At 42.6% G+C, this 19,886-nt stretch overlaps 2 protein-coding genes across 8 annotated transcripts in view; both read right to left on the minus strand.

Annotated features, from left to right (window-relative positions):
• Positions 1–11,486, minus strand: part of LOC142501145 (microsomal triglyceride transfer protein-like) — a 44,621-nt gene extending 33,135 nt beyond the window's left edge. Inside the window, exons 1-5 of the mRNA XM_075610580.1 lie at positions 11,042–11,486; positions 8,215–8,393; positions 6,453–6,596; positions 3,067–3,174; positions 2,007–2,123 (exon numbers count right to left, since the gene is read on the minus strand). Coding sequence (XP_075466695.1) covers positions 2,007–2,123; positions 3,067–3,174; positions 6,453–6,596; positions 8,215–8,393; positions 11,042–11,114 — 621 coding nt within the window. The 5' untranslated portion in view covers positions 11,115–11,486. The remainder of the gene's footprint in view (positions 1–2,006; positions 2,124–3,066; positions 3,175–6,452; positions 6,597–8,214; positions 8,394–11,041) is intronic.
• A 6,515-nt stretch (positions 11,487–18,001) lies between these two features.
• TBATA (thymus, brain and testes associated) overlaps positions 18,002–19,886 on the minus strand; it is a 28,459-nt gene continuing 26,574 nt past the window's right edge. For 6 of the 7 annotated variants that reach the window (XM_075610588.1, XM_075610586.1, XM_075610583.1 and 3 more), the window contains 2 exons: positions 19,047–19,099; positions 18,002–18,582 (listed from right to left, as the gene is read on the minus strand). In XM_075610588.1, the coding sequence (XP_075466703.1) occupies positions 18,503–18,582; positions 19,047–19,099 (133 nt within the window). In that variant the 3' untranslated portion in view covers positions 18,002–18,502. The remainder of the gene's footprint in view (positions 18,583–19,046; positions 19,100–19,886) is intronic. The other variant, XM_075610585.1, reaches the window with a different exon arrangement.

Below are 19,886 nucleotides of genomic sequence, written 5' to 3' on the forward strand. Positions count from 1 at the left end.
AAAGCGTATCGCACAGCAGATGCTAATGCCAATTATTGACTATGGAGACATAGTATATGGCTCGGCACCTCAAACCCACCTTAGCAAACCTGACACCTTCTACAATTCAATTTGTCGTTTTGTTCTCCAATGCAACTACAACACACATCACTGCGAAATGCTCAAAGAACTAGATTGGTCATCACTAGAGTCTAGGCACAAAGTTCACCTTTCCTGTCTTGCCTTTAAATTCTTTATGGGCAAGCTACCCAGCTATCTGAACAAGATCCTCACCCCTACCACATGCAGCACTTATCATCTGAGATCAGAAAAGACTGTTCATGGTCCCAAGGCTCAACAAAGTATCCGTCCATTCCTCCCTCTCTTACCGTGCACCCCAAAACTGGAACAACCTACCGGAGACTCTCACATCCACCACCAGTTTACGTTCTTTCAAATCTAAGGCTGTCTCACATTTTAATCTGGTCTGTAACTGTTTCATACGCCCATAATATATATTTTCTTTAACTGTGCACGCAATGTCTTGTAATGTATACCTTGTTCATTTATGTAACTGTATTTGTAACCATGTATTATTTGTATTAACTCTGCGCCCAGGACATACTTGAAAACGAGAGGTAACTCTCAATGTATTACTTCCTGGTAAAATATTTTATAAATAAATAAATAAGTCCCTGCTTCAGCATGGTCTTCAACTGAGCCTTTAATTAAACCACCTGTGCTGAAGCTGGGATATCCTGAAAACCGGACCTTCTGGGGGGTCTTGAGAACTGGAGTTGAGCACCACTGAATTAGCTGGCAGGGGTGACAAGCTCCCCAACAGTTGAAGACTGAGCCTCTGATTGAGCCACCTGTGCTGAAGCTGGGATATCCTGAAAACCTGACCTGTTGGGGAGGGGGGGGGGGGGTGGCTTGAAGATTGGAGTTGAGCACCACCGATCTAGTTCATTTAATTATACATTTTAGTTAAACATCTTGTCCATCCATAACAGGACAACTATTTGTAACAAGGTTAGTCTACTCTGCCTCTCTTTCCCCCCTGTCACATAAGTCCTTAGCCGTCTAGGCTGTGACAGGCAGTCCTGTGGGCAATTGACCCCCTTCTGCTCCTCTCTGAGTGAAAGCAGTAGTGGTGGTGACTCATGGTCTGTATGTAGCCTATTAGGGTACAGACCTTGAGCCCTCCCCTTCTGGTTCCTCAGAGGGGCAGTGCCAAATTTAGTGAGTTCTCTCCCACCCTTCCAACAGAGTGGAGGTGTGTGGCCTGTATCCTCTCTACACGGAGGGAGAGACCAGCCAGGCCCTCATGGCTAGCTGGCTCAGGAAGATCTAAGGCTCCACACTTGGAAAGCCATCATCATCCAGAGGCCTGGGATCCTCTAAGCTCCTGCAACCGCTGTATTACCATCTACTGCAGTGACTGCGAATAAAGCCCTTGTTCCTATTTTACACCTGCCTGGATTTAGTCTGTGAGCATGGTGTATAAGAGGGCTTCAGAGGGGACTGCCTCTAATATCCTTAGAGCCTAATGAAGGTGGAGGCGCTGAACACCGAGTATAGAACATCAGATGACACCAAAAGCCTGTCCTGGTCTCCTCCCCATCACAGACAACTCAGCTCTCCTGGACCCTCACAGGTATGCCCACCACCAACATCTGTAGCTGAAACACATATCTCCTAGAGGGTGGGGGTACATGTACTAAATATGCAAAAGGCCATACAGGAAGACAACGGTCATAACACTTTTGTTGCCTTGGCTGAAGCATCTGGCTGCAGCAATATCACTTTTAGACAACAAGCTGTAACACATCATGTAGCGCTCACTACACAGACGTTAATCTGGGATACGAGTTATTTATTCGTTAAAGATAGTTGAGCCCATGTTTAGATGTTGTCATGCAGATATGTCTATCGTTGGTTTATCAGTGTACTAAAACAAAGTTCAAGGCTCTCAAGACTAAAGTAGTTTGGCTACAACTAGAAGAGAGTCATCATTCAATACCCACCTTGTAATCAGCGGTGAAGCCAAATGGTGCATGTGTGCAGCGGTGCAAATCTCTCGTCTTCTTGATGAGGTTCTTGGACATGTCATAAGTGACTAGACATCTCCCAGAGACATCATCCTGACATTTATAGGAGGGAAGAAAGCATGAAAAGCAAAACCAATTACTTTTCAAATTAATTAATGGTCACATATAAAGACACACAAAATCCAAGCAATAGATTCCCGGTAAATCATGCTCTTCCTTCGCTTTATCATTTTCTAGCAGAGCTCAAGTTTTTAGACACAGAGGATATAAAAAAAACAACGAATGCAGTAATGAAACTCCAATACTATTCCCTCTCACCCTTCACCACTGAGAAACACACAGCTCACAGAGCGCTTTGCTTTATTTTCAGAATAAAAGGAAGAGAACACAAAATCCAAGATAGATTATTGTAGCATGTTCATTTACAGCAGAAAGAAATCCATACTAATAGTATGACAAGAACCTGTTCAAGTGCTAATCCAGGCATAAAATACATGTTTCCTGTCTTGCCTTCAAATACTTTCTGGGCACTTTACCAGCCTACAGTATCTGAACAAGCTCATCACTCCTTCCACACGCAGCTCTTATCACCTGAGATCTGACTCCAAAGGATTATTCATGATTCTACAGTTCAACAAAGAATCCGACCGTTCCTCCTCCTCTTACTGTGCACCTCAGGACTGGAACAATCTACCAGAGACTCTCAAAGCCGCCACCAGCCTAATTTCTTTCAAGACTTCAGCTGTCTCTTATGAGTTGACTTATGCCAACACCTCGTTAAGTGAATAAAGGACTTCTGTGGATGTGGGCCTAAGGGGCATATTCTATATGAGCCAAAGCAGCCGATCGGCCAAAATGCCCCATTGACGTGAAAAAAACAGCCAGATCGGCTCATATACAAAAAGCCCAGAAAGGGGAGATTCCCTAAGCTCTGATTGAAGTCAATAGCAGTTACACTGCATTAAGCGCCGATAACCTCTGCCTCAGATTTCTCTCTCACGTTTTATGTACTTAATCATTTTTTTGCATGACCTACCTCCTTGTGCATCCCAGAAAGGGGCTGAAACTGAAACAGGCTGACAAGTCCTCTTTTCAAATCCAACATTTGGTCATTTCCTTCTCCTGTAACGTACATGCCCACGACCTGAAATACAAATCTGCCTTTAAAACAATAGCTCCGGCACAGAAAATCTGACATGTGAGCGACAGTTTATTTCTTCTCAAATGTCCTAATTGTAGCTTGAGAGAGTCTCGTGAAATCAGTGAGATCTCCGTGAAAACATTACTTTAATGCTGGTTCGTATTTTAGGATGGAATTGGCACAGTAAGGATATACTGTATATTTGAGAGCTGGGAAGCTTTGGTTGCCCATCAAAAAGAAATTATCCAGGGCAACTCCAGTCCTCAAGGGCCACTAACAGGTCAGGTTTTCAGGATATCCCAGCTGCAGCACAGGTGGCTCAATCTGAGTTTCCGTCAAAGTCGCTTCGACTGAACTGTAGATTGAGCCACCTGTGTTGAAGCAGGGACTGATTGAGCCACTTGCGCTGATGCAGGTACTGATTGAGCCACCTGCGCATATGCAGGGTTATCCTGAAAACCTGACCTGTTAGTGATCCTTGCGGACTCGAGTTGGCTACCCCACTCTAGACAGTTAATTTCTTAATCCTTTCCTGTGAAAATGAAATATACAGCTGATTCACCGGGCATTTTTGGCGCAATAAGCATAGTCTTCGGGGTGTGATCTGATGAAACCAGGAACACATTTCCCAAATAACTTGAGATACGGTTAAATGATCCCAAAGCTTAACTGCGCTAAAATCTTTAACGAGGGAATAAAATATTCATTAAAATGTATAGTCAATTTATACTGCCCTATTGCATACAGGGGGTTTAAAGATGCTTTTCAATTCATTTATGCTGTTTAAATGGTCTCTTGCAAAATGTGCAATTGCCACCTAGTGGTCACTAGTTTCATAACATGGTTTCTTGTCAAAACCATAGCACATTTTTAGCCAGTCAGTACTGGGGCCTGCAATGCATTGCACTAAGCTAATCTATAGTAAATAGATTATTTGTGAGAGACAGCTGTTTGTGCATACATATAGCACAGTATGTACAGACATGGCCTTTAGCGCTCATGGGAAGAGAGTTCACTTGTGTCAATAATGACTCATAAAATTTCGATCTCTGTTTAGGCCACTGCTAAGTGTCCCGAACAGTTGCATAAATTTGTATTCATGCAACCGTCTCTCTTTCGGTGTTTTAAGATTACCTTTGAGTATGGCAACCCTCAGATCGTTCATCTTATGGCCAGAGTCAGAGAAATGTTCGCCAACAGGACTGTCTCTTGTTCCGCGTGTGATGCTGTGGCGATGCAGGTTCATTCTCTTGTTTAGCCCCTGCCCTGTTTCACCTATGTAGTAGCAGCCCCCTGGGCATTTCATGCACATGATGAGGTACATGACATTGCTGGAGGAACAGGTGAACCTTCCTCTGATTTTGTATTCCCGATTCCTGTGTAGTATTTGTATTGTGTCCGCTGTGTAGAGCATTGCGCAAGTTTTGCATCTTGGGTTCCTGGCATGGTATTGTCCCGCATTCAGTTGTACTGCTGAATACTTTACTCCTCACCATAATATTCTTGAGATTATGGGGTTGTCTGTATGATAATAAGGGTGCTTCAGGGAAGACCTGTTGCAGTCTTGTATCTTCCTGGAGGATGGGTTGTAGTTTCCTGGCGATCTTGCGTAGGGCTCCTAGGTGTGGGTTATATGTGACCACCAAAGGTACCCTGTCGCTTGACTCCTTCTGTTTGTATTCAAGGAAATCACTTCTTCAAACAGAAGGAGACAAGCGACAGGGTACCTTTGGTGGTCACATATAACCCACACCTAGGAGCCCTACGCAAGATCGCCAGGAAACTACAACCCATCCTCCAGGAAGATACAAGACTGCAACAGGTCTTCCCTGAAGCACCCTTATTATCATACAGACAACCCCATAATCTCAAGAATATTATGGTGAGGAGTAAAGTATTCAGCAGTACAACTGAATGAGGGACAAAACCATGCCAGGACCCAAGATGCAAAACCTGCGCAATGCTCTACACAGCGGACACAATACAAATACCACACAGGAATCGGGAATACAAAATCAGAGGAAGGTTCACCTGTTCCTCCAGCAATGTCGTGTACCTCATCATGTACATGAAATGCCCAGGGGGCTGCTACTACATAGGTGAGACAGGGCAGGGGCTAAACAAGAGAATGAACCTGCACCGCCACAGCATCACACGCGGAACAAGAGACAGTCCTGTTGGCGAACATTTCTCTGTCTCTGGCCATAAGATGAACGATCTGAGGATTGCCATACTCAAAGGTAATCTTAAAACACCGAAAGAGAGACGGTTGCATGAATACAAATTTATGCAACTGTTCGGGACACTTAGCAGTGGCCTAAACAGAGATCGAAATTTTATGAGTTATTATTGACACAAGTGAACTCTCTTCCCATGAGCGCTAAAGGCCATGTCTGTACATACTGTGCTATATGTATGCACACACAGCTGTCTCTCACACATACTAATACTCCTTGTTTTTCCATCCCTATACACCTATAGGGACCACAAAGTATCCACACACACTTTTAGTTGTGCTACAAACTCTCACATTTCCACACCCACCCACACCATTTATATCCACTCCCACTCCACACACACCTTTTGTAAAGCACTGTATATACTGTGGGCTCTCCATTCATTTTTATTCACACTGATACACATACACACTCTTTCTTCACTTGCTTTCAGGAACCTTTTGACACCTCTAGCCATAAAACACATCCACACCGGGGGAAGGACCAGCACAGATAACATTCCAAGAGACACTGTTTTTAAGTATACCCTTGCTTCATTCATTGTAACATCGCCGGAAGAAGAGATCAATGTATCTCGAAAGCTCGCACAAATAAAAGCATTTCGTTAGCCACAGAACGGTATCATCTATTTATTTTTTGATTATTGAAGCTCGGCTAACACGGTACTGATACCTCTACATGTATATATATATATATATATATATATATATATAGTTCCCAGCACACAATCAAGAGAAAGAAAACTGCTAATCAGCAAAAGGTATATATTTAACTATATATTTTTTTTACTGGTATTATTTGGAGGGTTGAGGGGCCCCCCTAGTTCCCGTTGCACCTTCTACATTCTTATTACTTCTCCTTATGTACTAATTGAGTGCTGTTTACTTTGTATACCTCCCAATCTACCGTGCTCTGTTATTAAACATGAATATATTGTTGTAGTCAACAGGTTTATGTGGATTCTCAATCTTTTCAAGATTTCTTTTTTTTTTTTTTTTTTTTTAAAGCGGAGCTTTACAAGTCAACAAATATGCTACAATGCACCTTCCCAGAATTCCAGTGAAAGACGATTGGGCGTTCCAAGTTACTGCTGCTCCCTGCATCTATCGGGTGTTTGATAGAAGAGTCTTCCACGGAGACATTACTCGTTCTTCGACTTGGAAAATTCTGAATTGCAAAGTCCTGGATCTAAAATCAAAGCATCAACAAGAAGTGACCAATGTACCTTTACATCTTCTTGGTTACATGTTATTCTCCAAAAAAGACAACATGTTACCTCGGCAAGAAAGAGGATTATTTTACCTATTGTGTGAACAATCTTGTCGCATTCAGTACTGGAGGCGTCTAGAAGTGGTTAAACTGGACTGTGGTACTTGTTCTGACTCAAGCACACACTGTGGTTAGTGGGTAGAGGCAGTTGTAGCCCTACAGCAGGGATGGCCAACTCCAGTCCTCAAGGGCCACCAACAGATCAGGTTTTCAGGATATCCCTGCTTCAGCACAGGTGGTTCAACCAGTGGCTCAGTCGAAAACCGAGCCACTGATTGAGCCACCTGTGCTGAGCAGGGATATCCTGAAAACCTGCCCTTTTGGTGGCCCTTGAGGACTGGAGTTGGCCATTGCTTCCTAGAGGGAGAGCTGTCCTTGAAAATCAGAACTCTTGCTGTCTCTGCTTCTTGTGATATGACACAGATCTTGCATTGTTGTTCTCCGGCTCACAAGATTACAGGTTTTTAAAGTCACTCTAATTGGGATACTGTTGTGATAACACAACTCCATGCTCCAATAGCACAAACCTAACGCACATAAAATAATACCTTCTACCCCTTTCAGGAATAGGGGGAACACAAATACACAACTTTGCCATAAAAAAGAGGCCCCTCTAGCAATGAGGGTGAGAATATTTTCCTAGTTCTTTGTAGTATTTCAGTTGTAGGCTTCTCTTCAGACAAAAGAATAAAAGGAGATATTAAGTGTCGGCAAAAAAAAGTAAGTGTTATTTACACATGCAGAAGTGTCATATTAACTAACAGAAAATGGAATAGAGAAAACCAATAAATGGTAGGGTAAGTCATGTTGTTTAGAAACCAGTGTTTGTCCAAGTCTTACAGAACGTCAATAGAAGGCACTCTAGAGTCTGTCCAAATGCCTAACACAACTCCTATAGCCAGATCCCAGGCTTGAATATCAACATATTAAAGGAACAATCCAAGCCGCTTTTTATTTTCTTATATTTTTTCCACATAGGGGTCTTCTGAGCTACCCCATGAATTTCAGCTCCGGGGACCCTCTGCTACCCAAGATACAGACCCCCAAAGGGAGTGCGGTATCTCAGCAAATGTAAAGCTCCTGCGTCACGCTAGCCAATAGGAAGCTGAACCTGATGACGTCACGTATTCCTATTGGCCCGCAGGGCGAGGGAGCTTTGGAAATCCACCATTATGTGAACCCTGCAAGCCGAGCGGAGCAGCTACCGTCCACCCCATACGGAGGTAAGTATCTCCGGACACAGGGTGTCCCCAGAGCTGAAATCTATGTAGTTCAGCACCGGAGACCCCCTGCTTCAAACTTATGTTAAAAAATAATACAAATTCACCAAGAAAATTACATGCTTGGATTGCCTCTTTCATGTATAATTCTGACAGTTCTGGGTGTGAGCATAACCAGAGTCACTTTATTCCACATCTCCGTCACGTCCTACAGAACAGTCACACCTTGTCTTATCGGCCAAAGTCTATTGTTGTTTACCAGTCTGGCTGGGTTTGACCTGTATTTACTGCACATTTAGTTAATGTATAGTACAAACCTGCACATGCACCAGTTGCTCATCTGGATGGATTTTATTTCTCCACAGAAGGTAAGTCTGTACAGCGGCTTCGGCTTTCAGCCTACTTCCTGGCATAGCTGGCTGGGAGGCATGCTCTACCGTTAAATCCAGTGTATAGTCATAACGGTACAAAATTCCAGGTTGGAAGGAAGGACTTTCTGAATAATCAGCAAATAAACAGTAAAACAATTTTAACATTGTACATTTATATCACATGACTTAACAATTCACATCCTTGGCATGGCCACCAGTGAATGATTTTTTATATAAAATAACGTAACTGTTAGGTGCATCTGCCGTCGCATGTGCCACTAGTCCTTTTTGTAAACCATTCCCCTTTGCGAAAGGTATCCCCATGAGAGCTTTGCTTTCAGGAGAGAATAAGGAAGAGTAAAGATGGATTCTCTGACAAACAAGATTGATCTTCCAATGTTGGCGATTTATATTGGCACTTTAAAAAATATATAGTTATGGTTTGAGATTCAACCTCAATGCAAATAAATAAATACATACTGTAGATATATTGACTGAATACAGGGTGGGCACAAGGGGGTGAATTAGTGGTGTTCCCCAATACTCCAGATCTAAAACATAATTTGTGGCTTCCTGTGTCTACCCCTTTATCTCTTTGGGAACCATTGCCAGTCACTTTAGTGCAGCGTGTGTCTGAGACTGACCCTTTAACCAGATTACTAGTCTCATTAATCAGCTTTAACTAGTGGGTGCAGGGGGAAGGGCATTGCTGGTGGGGGCCAAGAAAGGAGGAGACACGTCTATTATGGGCAGATGAAATAAGCCCTAAACATGTAGGAGCCATACAGTAACTACATTTTGATGAAACCTACAATGTAGCGTTAAAAGTTCAGTACAACTAAATTGATCCTATTTAGTTTTTGGGTTTTTTTGCATTTACGATCTCATTTTCATCCTGATTATACCACACGTTCTCTATCCACGCTGAAGTTATCTATTTTGAAAAAATATTGGTGTACTCGATAATTTCTGGGAACGCTTAAAAATGGCAGATAGTGTGGATTCCTTCGAATGACTTGCAACTCTTGTCTGATAGCTTTTAGGCTATGGCCGTGATGTTGACGCTGCTTTGCTGTGATTGGAGGTTTTCAGCCGACAGCGCGCTGAGAAACAGGCTCTGCTGTCGGCTGAAAATTCCAACGCCTCAGCACGCCTGCGGACGCTCGCGTGAGCCCCCTCTAAAGACATCCTCATTGAGGATGCAGGGGCTCAGCGCGGAACATCCGCGCGGCTCAGCGCGGCTTCCCCTGCTATGGACGTAGCCTTAGGTGCGTGGGAAGATGGGAGGAAAGAGGGAAAGTGTGATAAATGTGGTGTGTATTGAGTAAAAAGGTACGTATGCTATGTGAGTGCATGCCTGTAAAAAGGAGGGTGAGTGTGTAGCGTGTAAGTGAGGACGGGATGAGTGAAGTTTGAACAGCGAGATTTTTAAATTCCTTCAGTGTTGCCCCTGCTAAAGTGTGACGCCGGTTATCAAGTTGTATTGGCTGATCAAATGATTGGACCTTGGTAATCGATGACTATTGCACATTATTGAAGACACATCTCAGGCACATAACACACATAATTTGTAGGGGTCACAATGTCCAGTGTGACCTGAAGTCAGTGAAATATTGGACTAATTGAGAGCTTCATAAAAAACGCTGTATGTATCAGAGCTCTTATGCGTGGTTATACTGTATATTTCTATGTGGTTTTTTGAATGTGTGTGGTGAGATTAGAGAGTGTTATTGGAAGCTACAACTGGCAGAAGAAACAATTGAAACCTTTGCTGTCAGAAGGGCAAGCACACTGATTTAAATCTGTGCCTAAAAATATTTGCGCTGTCTGACCCCAATCATATATCATTAAATAGTAATATTAACCTTAAAGAAACAAACGAGTGAAAACATTTTTCACACTGAACTGCAGCAATGCAAACAGGTTGTGTGTGTGTGTCATGCACCCCTAAAAGCAGTAGCCCGAACTCAGCGCTGTATGTCTTTATTAAATATCTCACTTAAAAGAGCTCATATTTGCTCTTTCAAGGGATGTTTTCATTTTATTTTTAAGTTCAACGCTTTGTTCTGTTGATATGAGCAGTTGAAATATTCAGTGTCTGGGAGGTTACAATAGATGTCTCCCCAGAATCCCCTGCAGTCTGAGGTCAGCATGGTAACCTGACACTACAGATTAGGTTAGAATAATGATTTCTCACACTAAACACAACAGGACAAGATCCCAGCATTATAGGAGCTAAATTTGTATGGGCTGCTGAGGGGTTGGAGAGTTTGTGACTTGCCTGTGTAGAACAATGTTTTTCAGCCAGGAACCCTCGGATTCCCCGGGTATCCCTAAAGGTTCCATGTAATTTTCAGGTCATTTTAAAATTGAACAAAACACAAAAGAATTTACAATGCATTTGATCTCAGACTCGCTATTAGAGAGGGTTGGGGTTCCTTACAATGCATCTGATCTCAGATACTATTAGAGAGGGTTGGGGTTCCTTACAATGCATCAGATCTCAGGCACGGTATTAGAGAGGGTTGGGGTTCCTTACAAGGTTTCTGATCTGAGACGTGCAATTAGAGAGGGTTGGGGTTCCTTACAAGGTTTCTGATCTGAGACGTGCAATTAGAGAGGGTTGGGGTTCCTTACAAGGTTTCTGATCTGAGACGTGCAATTAGAGAGGGTTGGGGTTCCTCAGAATTTCACATACGGTTCCTAAACCGAAAAAAGGTTGGACACCACTGGTGTAAAAAGTACACAGAAGTTATGAATGAAGCAGACTTACCCTGTGCAGAGCAGCTAATGAGAAGGAGCAGCAGCCCCCAGCAGGACATTCCTACCACAGCCTGTAGTGTCATGCTGCTGCTGAGATGGGGCTGTGAAGGAAAGAGAGGGGGGTAGAAATCAGTGCTATTCACACAGAGCTGCCTGTGTTTACTGACCCTCCCCTTACACAGATAAGGGGGGTTAAACGAATGCAGGGTTTCTGCCAAGCTCCCATTTCAGAAGCTCTGCGGGTTCAGAGGTGGATCTGGTTCCAGAGAAAGAGAGAAGTTAGGGAGAGGTTCTGCTAATGTTTATCCATATCCAGGACAAGATGGGCCAGGACACAGGGCGGTTCTGAGAAAATAAGCAGGGACCATTTAATGATACTCTCTCCTCGGTCCCAACTATGTTGAATGAATGATAAAAAGCACACAGACATTTACAGGGAAACTAGAAAGTGAAAGTGCTGAGAAAAAGAGCTAAACTCCTCCCAAGCATCTTAGCTTCCTCTTAGTGCAAAGAAAATCACTGGAGTCAGGCTACAAAAGTGTAGTTCCACTGTGGACCACATTGAAGTAATGACAGTTAGGTTTAAAGCAGCAGTCCAAGCTGCCGTTTTTTATTTTATTTTTTTCCCTCTCTAATAGCGGGTCTGAGATCGGATGCATTGTAAGGAACCCCAACCCTCTCTAATAGTGCGTCTGAGATCAGATGCATTGTAAGGAACCCCAACCCTCTCTAATAGTGCGTCTGAGATCAGATGCATTGTAAGGAACCCCAACCCTCTCTAATAGCGCGTCTGAGATCAGATGCATTGTAAGGAACCCCAACCTCTTTAATAGTGTGTCTGAGACCAGATGCATTGTAAGGAACCCCAACCCTCTCTAATAGCGCGTCTGAGATCAGATGCATTGTAAGGAACCCCAACCTCTTTAATAGTGCATCTGAGACCAGATGCATTGTAAATTCTGTATTTGGTACAATTTTTAAATGCTGTCTTCTGATCATCCGCTCAGCCAAAATTGCTTTGTAAAGGAAATATATAAACATATATCCGGTGCAGAGGGTATATAATTCTTGTGGAGGATTTCTTTCTTACACTAAATGTTGTTGACCTGAAAAATGACCTGAAAATTACAGAGAACCCTTTAGGGATACCCAGGGAAACTGAGGGTTCCTTGTTGAAAAACACTGTTCGACACAGGCAAGTCACAAACTCCCCCTAGCCCCCCTCAAAAGCCCATACAAATGTAATTCCTATATTGCTGGGATCTTAGATCAGATGCATTGTAAATTCTTCTGTAGTTGATACAATTTTCAAATGATCTGAAAATTGCAGGAAACCAAGGTTTCCTAAGAACCCCTGTTCAGGGACATACTATGGTTACCTATACCATGCAGTGTATTCAGGTTGGCAAACTGAAAAGGGTCCAAATGGTCCCTCTTCTTAAACAATCATATACACAATATCTACATTAGTGTATACCACAGTATCTCATCTCTAGTAACTCTCGATAATATTAACACAGCACTTTTTTCCATCATCATACCTTATCACGTTTTTGTCCAGTTTAGAAGGTTATAATTACCAATTACCCTCTTCCTAGTGCTTATCCATCCCATGTAGAGAACAAAGTGAGGACGAAAAGTTTTTTGGGGAAAAGGTTGTAATAATATCTTTTTTCTTTGCAGTTGTGTTAAATACTCCGTTACCAGCTGATCATTAGCAGATACACCATCAATCTCCCAGCTAAACAACAAAACAAGAGGGAGCGCTGATTTCTAACACTAAAATAGCTAGCAGCCTATGATATAACTCTGACCCCCAGGTCAGCAGACAGAAATGGAAGTGATGTTATATCCCTGGCACTTAGCACTGAGAAACACTAACTAAAAGGATAGATACGACCAGATGGAGGGTGAGGAGTACCCAAGTGGATTCACCCTCCATCTGGTCGTATACTGTATATCCTTTTATTTAGTGTGTCTCAGTGCTAAGTGCCAGGGATATAACATCACTTCCACATCAATCTCCCAGCTGCTTCATAGCTGCAGCTTCTGCATCCACTGGCAGATATACTGTACAATAGGTAGAACTGAATTGAATAGGTACATGATATAAAACACAGGTAGATTGCCTGCTAAATAGGTGCAGTTGGAGGATATGAAGAGCAGACTTATAGGTTGTTACTGTATATTTTTTAGTTGACTAACATTCATCTCCATAGATGAAATGATACTGTACAGAGCGTTATAAACCTCAAAGTTTTCTTGGGGTGTTTTGTTTGGTGCATGTGAGTAGAAACCCATGAGGAACTATATTGTTCGTCTGAAAGGTATCTCAATCTGCAACGAAACTGCTGGGAAGTTTAAAGATTGTCCTTTTTTTAAAGTTATAACAGACTGGGGATGATTGTGAGTTTTGTTTGTTTTGTTTGTGACAAGGTAGTTACGACTCAAGCCCACCCATTGCATGTCAAATGGCAAGTTAAAGGAGACAGAATAAGAGAGATTTGGGGGCTTATTATATATCGGCCAAAGAAGCCGATTAGGTGGAATATGGACCAACCACAGCCTGTTCAGACTCGTCAGCTGCTATAGAATAAGCCCCTTAAGGGGAAAACTGTGTGCATGGCAGTTAACATGTAATGGTGGTTATCACACTTTCGGGAATCTCCCCTACAGGAACTTGAAAGGGAGTTTTTGGCCAATTAAGGTTTGATCGGCCACTTTCTAGAATCGGCCCCCAAGATAACAAAATCCATAGACTTCAGGTTTCAATATTGACAACTTTATTTCAAATATTTGACTGGCATAAGCCCAATGTGGTCCTACTGTATGTGTGAAAGTGCCTTTCAGCTACAGCACCAGTGCAACATTATGAGTGATAGATAATGTGCGGTAAGAATACAGGCAGAAACGGCTCATATTTCTATTCTGTGTGCACGATTTCTTCTTTCCCATCCCATTTGCGAGCTCCCCGTGTGTACGAATAACAATATTTTATATATATATATATTCTTTGACATATTTTCATCTTTACACGTGACTTTTTCATGATATTGCTCATATTACTGCCATTAGTGTTGGATTGAGAGACAGATAAAGGGCCACATTTACTAAGGAGTCTTTGGCCATAATACACCGTGGGGCACTGGGAGACCTTTGAAGTCCACTCAACATTTACAGAAAGTTGCTAGAAAGTGATACACTAAAGCAAACATAGACTAATATGAGCCCCAGAATGAGGGAGTGAACGCAGCACAACTGGCCACTCGTCTATGACTCTTTCAACCCCTTAGGGGTAATTCTATATTGGCCGAGATGGGCATTAGGGCTGTTTCTATCCGAAAATCACAATCATCCCATAAAGCTCTTGCAGACATATTAGTCCTGAGATAAATTTATGGAGGAAAACACATCATCTACAATTAAAATAAATTGTTTGGAGTTGTTAAATGACATTTTTTTATGTATTCTAATATCATGATGTACAGTAAATAAAAATACCACTTGTGTGCAATTGTATGTCTCAGACAGGTCTGCAACTCTATCTTTCCCATTATTGCTTAGCAAACATTGCTACCAATGCAGCCAGGGATTCTGGGAAATTACATGCAAATGAGCAGTGTGTCACTCTTTACTTCTTATCCATTTTAACATAGACCCCTATAAGCTTATGCCTGCTGCATTACACAGCTTTTCAGCGCAGCCTGGGTCAGAAAAGTGTATAGCCAGTAAACCTACTCACAGACCTTTTGGGTTTCATCAGTATGAGGTTGGTTGCATCATAATATTATGATAATACTGTACTTTGAGATATATATGGGCTTCTTCACAAGTATGTCTTGAAAAGCTGAGGGCAAACAAGACTTCTTTTAATACGAATTATTGAAACGCCAAGGTCACTGGTACATCTCTCTGTCAAAATGAGAATCTGTGAACAAGCTGTTCAGCTGTATTTTAAGTAATGAATGCAGAAGAAACTGACATTCCAGCTATTACCTATCAGCATTGTACACGGGCTGACATATTGTGCGAATGTTTCATTTTCTGACAACTTAAATAACGTACATAAGGACCAATTTCCATTTAACACAGTGCAGAAGTCCAACGAATACTAGTACTCTTTGTATTCACACAGTGCATTTATTTTGAAGAACTTTTTAAGCACTGGATCTGTTTTTATTTCCTTTGGATTACCCACAGATGACCGACATCCCAGCAGCATGAAACAGCTTCAGTAACATGGTCTCATTAAGACATTGACAATCGTTGATTGAGCCACCTGTGCTGAAGCAGGGACATCCTTAAAACCTGACCTGTTGGTGGCCCTCGAGGACTGGAGTTGGCCACTCCTGCATGTTTTATTCACTGGATGAATTCTGACTCACTGCATTTAAAGGGTACGAGTGTTTTGTGTGATGTAATATTTTATAACTCATATAAAAACAAATTCCCACACTTGAGTGTCTGTAACATACTGAAACACTATTGCATTGAGCCCAGCTTCCAAATAATGTCTGCTTTGGTTTCTGCGTACATTCACTTGATTCACTGATTTTGAGAACCCTGACAGATCTCATGTCATGTCTCGTGTCATGCCCCTAATTAGGCTCCTGGGTTAGGAGGGGAAAAGGCTCCCTCTCCTGTTCAGGTGGCTGTCTGGTTTCCTCTCCCACCCTCTTTTTGCCCCTGATTTCCTGCCTAGGGATCTGGGCATTGGAGAGCAGGCTAGTGGGGGTTAGGGGGGTGAAGAGGTTAACAGATTGGAGGAGGGGTTGTGATGACCACTGGGAGAGGAGGGTCTGGCAGCAGCTATATGGGAAGTAGAAAGCTGGGAACGGCAGTTACGCATCGCTCTAAACAGAGACAATTTCCCACCCTCCCTAGTCTATGTATAGTTATAGGAAGGTTATGGGTATCGTGCACTGTCATAGTATTGTTGGGATAATTATGGGTATGATTGTCACTGCGGCAAGGTTGCATCATTTGGTGGGATATTTGAGGCCTATCCGGGCCAGTTGGGGAGAGGGAGCTGTTTTCGCTGGGCGGTGGGTACAGGGAACTGCCTCCTTATGGTTGATTGATTTGGAACGAGTGAAGTACTGAGCAGTACCTGGCCGGGGTATGGGGCCACAGCTGGGCACTGTTGACCTGTTCAAAAGGTTTCAGTACTCTGGCAGGGACAAGTGGTTGTTAAATGTTTGTATAACATTATGGTTAATAAAGCTGTGGACGTTTTTAACCTCCAGCTCCGGTGTCCATGGTTATTTCAGATTAACGGCGGAAGGTTTTGGTTGAGGAGAGAAAGGAATAGTGAAGGGAGCTCGGGGCTACAAGGTCAAGTTCCTGCACACAGAGATACAGGCATACCCCGCTTTAAGGACACTCACTTTAAGTACACTCGCGAGTAAGTACATATCGCCCAATAGTCAAACGGCAGCTTGCGCATGCGCCTGTCAGCACGTCCTGAACAGCAAAGTTGAACTCCCTACCTGCACCAAAGCTGTGCTCAAGCGGGGAGACTATACAGCCTGTTACACATGCGTTATTTACATCGGTTATGCACGTATATGACGATTACAGTACAGTACATGCATCGATAAGTGGGAAAAAGGTAGTGCTTCACTTTAAGTACATTTTCGCTTTACATACATGCTGCGGTCCCATAGCGTACGTTAATGCGGGGTATGCCTGTGTTACATACATGCTGCGGTCCCATAGCGTACGTTAATGCGGGGTATGCCTGTGTTACATACATGCTGCGGTCCCATAGCGTACGTTAATGCGGGGTATGCCTGTGTTACATACATGCTGCGGTCCCATAGCGTACGTTAATGCGGGGTATGCCTGTACATAGTTGTACAAACTGAAAACACACTTTACTTAACCAATCTTTTTGATTGTTAAACTGCTGGTAACTGTAGCAATGCCTACAGTCTTATGTATGATGTGAGTAGAGATGGGTGCATTCTTTTGGTGGATTTGGATCCGCAGAGGATCGGCCGGTCCCTTTGGCAGATCAATCTCAAAGATGTCAATTCATGTTTTGCGGATATTTTTTTATTTATTATTACCAATACTCTCTGTGGATTCAGCAATCCGTTGCCGGATTCTTAAGGAATGAATGTTGAATCCGCCGATTAGATTCTACAAATCCGGCAATGGATTGTATCCAATGGCGGATTTTGATGAATCCGCGCGGATTAAAACCGACCAACTCTGCCCGCAGATTTTACACCGCAAAACGGATTTTGGGGGGAAATGCGAGAAAATCCAGGAAAAGGATTTGGGTGGATTCGCCCATCTCTAGATTTGAGACCAAGTAAGGTGTGTATAATCTCATAGTCCTAAAAGTATTATTCCTTACCTACAGAAGGTCTCACTCATCTCAAACGAACTTCCATAACCTGGCGGTTTTCTGTCATTTTGTCCTCAATTCATTAATAATCACTGGTTGGAAATAACGTGACTTGATAAAGGTCATAGAGAACTTGTATTTGTTTTAAATCCGACTCTTACATTTAGCAGCACCATTACCACCCGGCAACTTTTTCTACACATTTGCAAAAAAAGGCAACAATGTAGCAGAGAAAGACCGTAAATAAAAACTGACAGGTACAAAGAAGAAATGACTAATTCGATGATCTGATTAGATCTCACTGACATTAGACATGAAATGAACTCATTAGCTATGAGAAGTCCCAGCAATATGTTCCAAGCACCAATAGCAGCAAAATGATTACTAGACTTGGCATAAGGTTTGAATGCAGAAAATGAGCAGTGGAAAAGTCCATATTATGCTACATAACAAACTTATAGTTCTTGGATTCAATGAGTTTTTCCTTTTTTTTGTGTCAAGATTAAGAATGAAACCACATCACAATAATGCCCATGTTTGGATTTTTGTATTCGTCATTCTGTTTTCATAAAACAGATAACAGCATGGTAGTCCCAAAAGAAAACAACGTACGGGTCTGTTTAAATAGATGCATTTATATGATAGAGAAATATTTACTATACAGTGCTTTTGGCCTTTTAATATGAATGGCCTGTAAGTTGCCTTAGGGTTTAGCACCATTTATTACATCCGGGCTATAGTGCCCAGCCTAACATTTAAATACAGTTGATACAGAAGAAAATAATACCGTGAAAGAGAAAGATAAGAGAAATGCAGAAAACAGTCAGACCGACAGTATATAGTGTACATTAAGTCCTATACCTGTGTTTCATGACTGCAACTCATTGCTCATCTATTTTATATAATTTGCCAAGAATATAAAGCAGAGATATCACTGCAGTGGCCAGAAAACAGATTAAGGGAGCATAGGCATTAATGGTGATTAGTAAAATGGAATTTAGAAGTCTAGATACATATTACAAGTTCTATGAACCAGAGATTAAACAAAAAGCATGGTTTCCAATAAGTACACTGTTTTATCCAGGTGACAGTGGGAGCAAATGTTGCTTGGGTGGGTTATTTGGCTGAACATGGCTTGGTCTCATTTTCATTGTCTGATGCGTGTATTTGAAGTACTTCTGCAGTGCCAATGCGCTCTGTAAGAGAACAGGAAGACATTTTGAAAGATTGTGGGTGTCAGAATTCTCCTGTGTGTACGTTGAACCGTCTATATTACAACTGGAAGCTCTTATACAACAATTCATTTAGCCTACGGGTGGCCAACTCCAGTCCTCAATGGCTACCAACAGGTTGGGTTTTCAGGATATCCCTGCATCAGCACAAATGGCTCAGTCAGTCCGTGCTTCAGCACAGGTGGCTCAATCAGTGGGAATCGGGGATATCCTGAAAACCTGTCCTGTTGGTAGCCATTGGGGACTGAAGTTGGCCACCCCTGATTTAGCAGTTTGTTAATGGTATTACCCACATCAAATCGAAAAAGGTTATGTTATGGTGTTCAATTCACTGTGCTGACTCCAGTAAGAGTGACTTTGCTGTATTTCATTCTGTACAGCCCTGAAGTCATTAGCGACAATGAAATTGACCTGGTTTATATTGTTACCTGGTTTCTCTTCTTCTGGAATAGGATCCTGTTTCGGTTTGTTGCTTGAGCTGCTGCAAAAACACAAAAGAAGTATGTTTCTCAGAATAGACACTACACTTTGTTATAAATAGGGGTTACAATGCAGATAAAGTGGACATTTTTAGATGTGATTTTGGTTGCAATTGATCTATCTAGCTTAATGTCTCATACAGCGCACATGCAGAGCTAACTCCGCTCCTCCTTTATCTAAGATGTGACTTTAAATGAGCAATCCAAGACAATTTTTTTTTTTTAAATATAGAATTGAATCAGGGGGTGTCCGGAGCTGAACCCTATTCATTTCAGCTCCAGGGACCCCCTACGCCCGGAGATACTTATAACATAATGACACCACAATGCTGCCAGGGGGGCCCCGCTGCCAACGTGCCTGCTTGGCCCCCACAAAGCCGAAGGCCGGCCCTGATAAAGTTCTGGGAAACGGATTTTGACAATCCCTACACTCCTCTCTACACTCCTCCCTACACTCCTCCCTACACTCCTCCCTACACTCCTCCCTACACTCCTCCCTACACTCCTCCCTACACTCCTCCCTACACTCCTCCCTATACGCCTCCCTACACTCCTCTCTACACTCCTCTCTACACTCCTCCCTACACTCCTCCCTACACTCCTCCCTATACGCCTCCCTACACTCCTCTCTACACTCCTCTCTACACTCCTCTCTACACTCCTCCCTACACTCCTCCCTACACTCCTCCCTACACTCCTCCCTACACTCCTCCCTACACTCATCTCACTTTTAAATGCCAGCTCTTGTTATGCACCTGTGAATGACCAGTCTATTATTTATTATTATAT

The sequence above is a fragment of the Ascaphus truei genome, chromosome 8 (assembly GCF_040206685.1).
Source record: "Ascaphus truei isolate aAscTru1 chromosome 8, aAscTru1.hap1, whole genome shotgun sequence".
Lineage (NCBI taxonomy): Eukaryota > Metazoa > Chordata > Amphibia > Anura > Ascaphidae > Ascaphus > Ascaphus truei.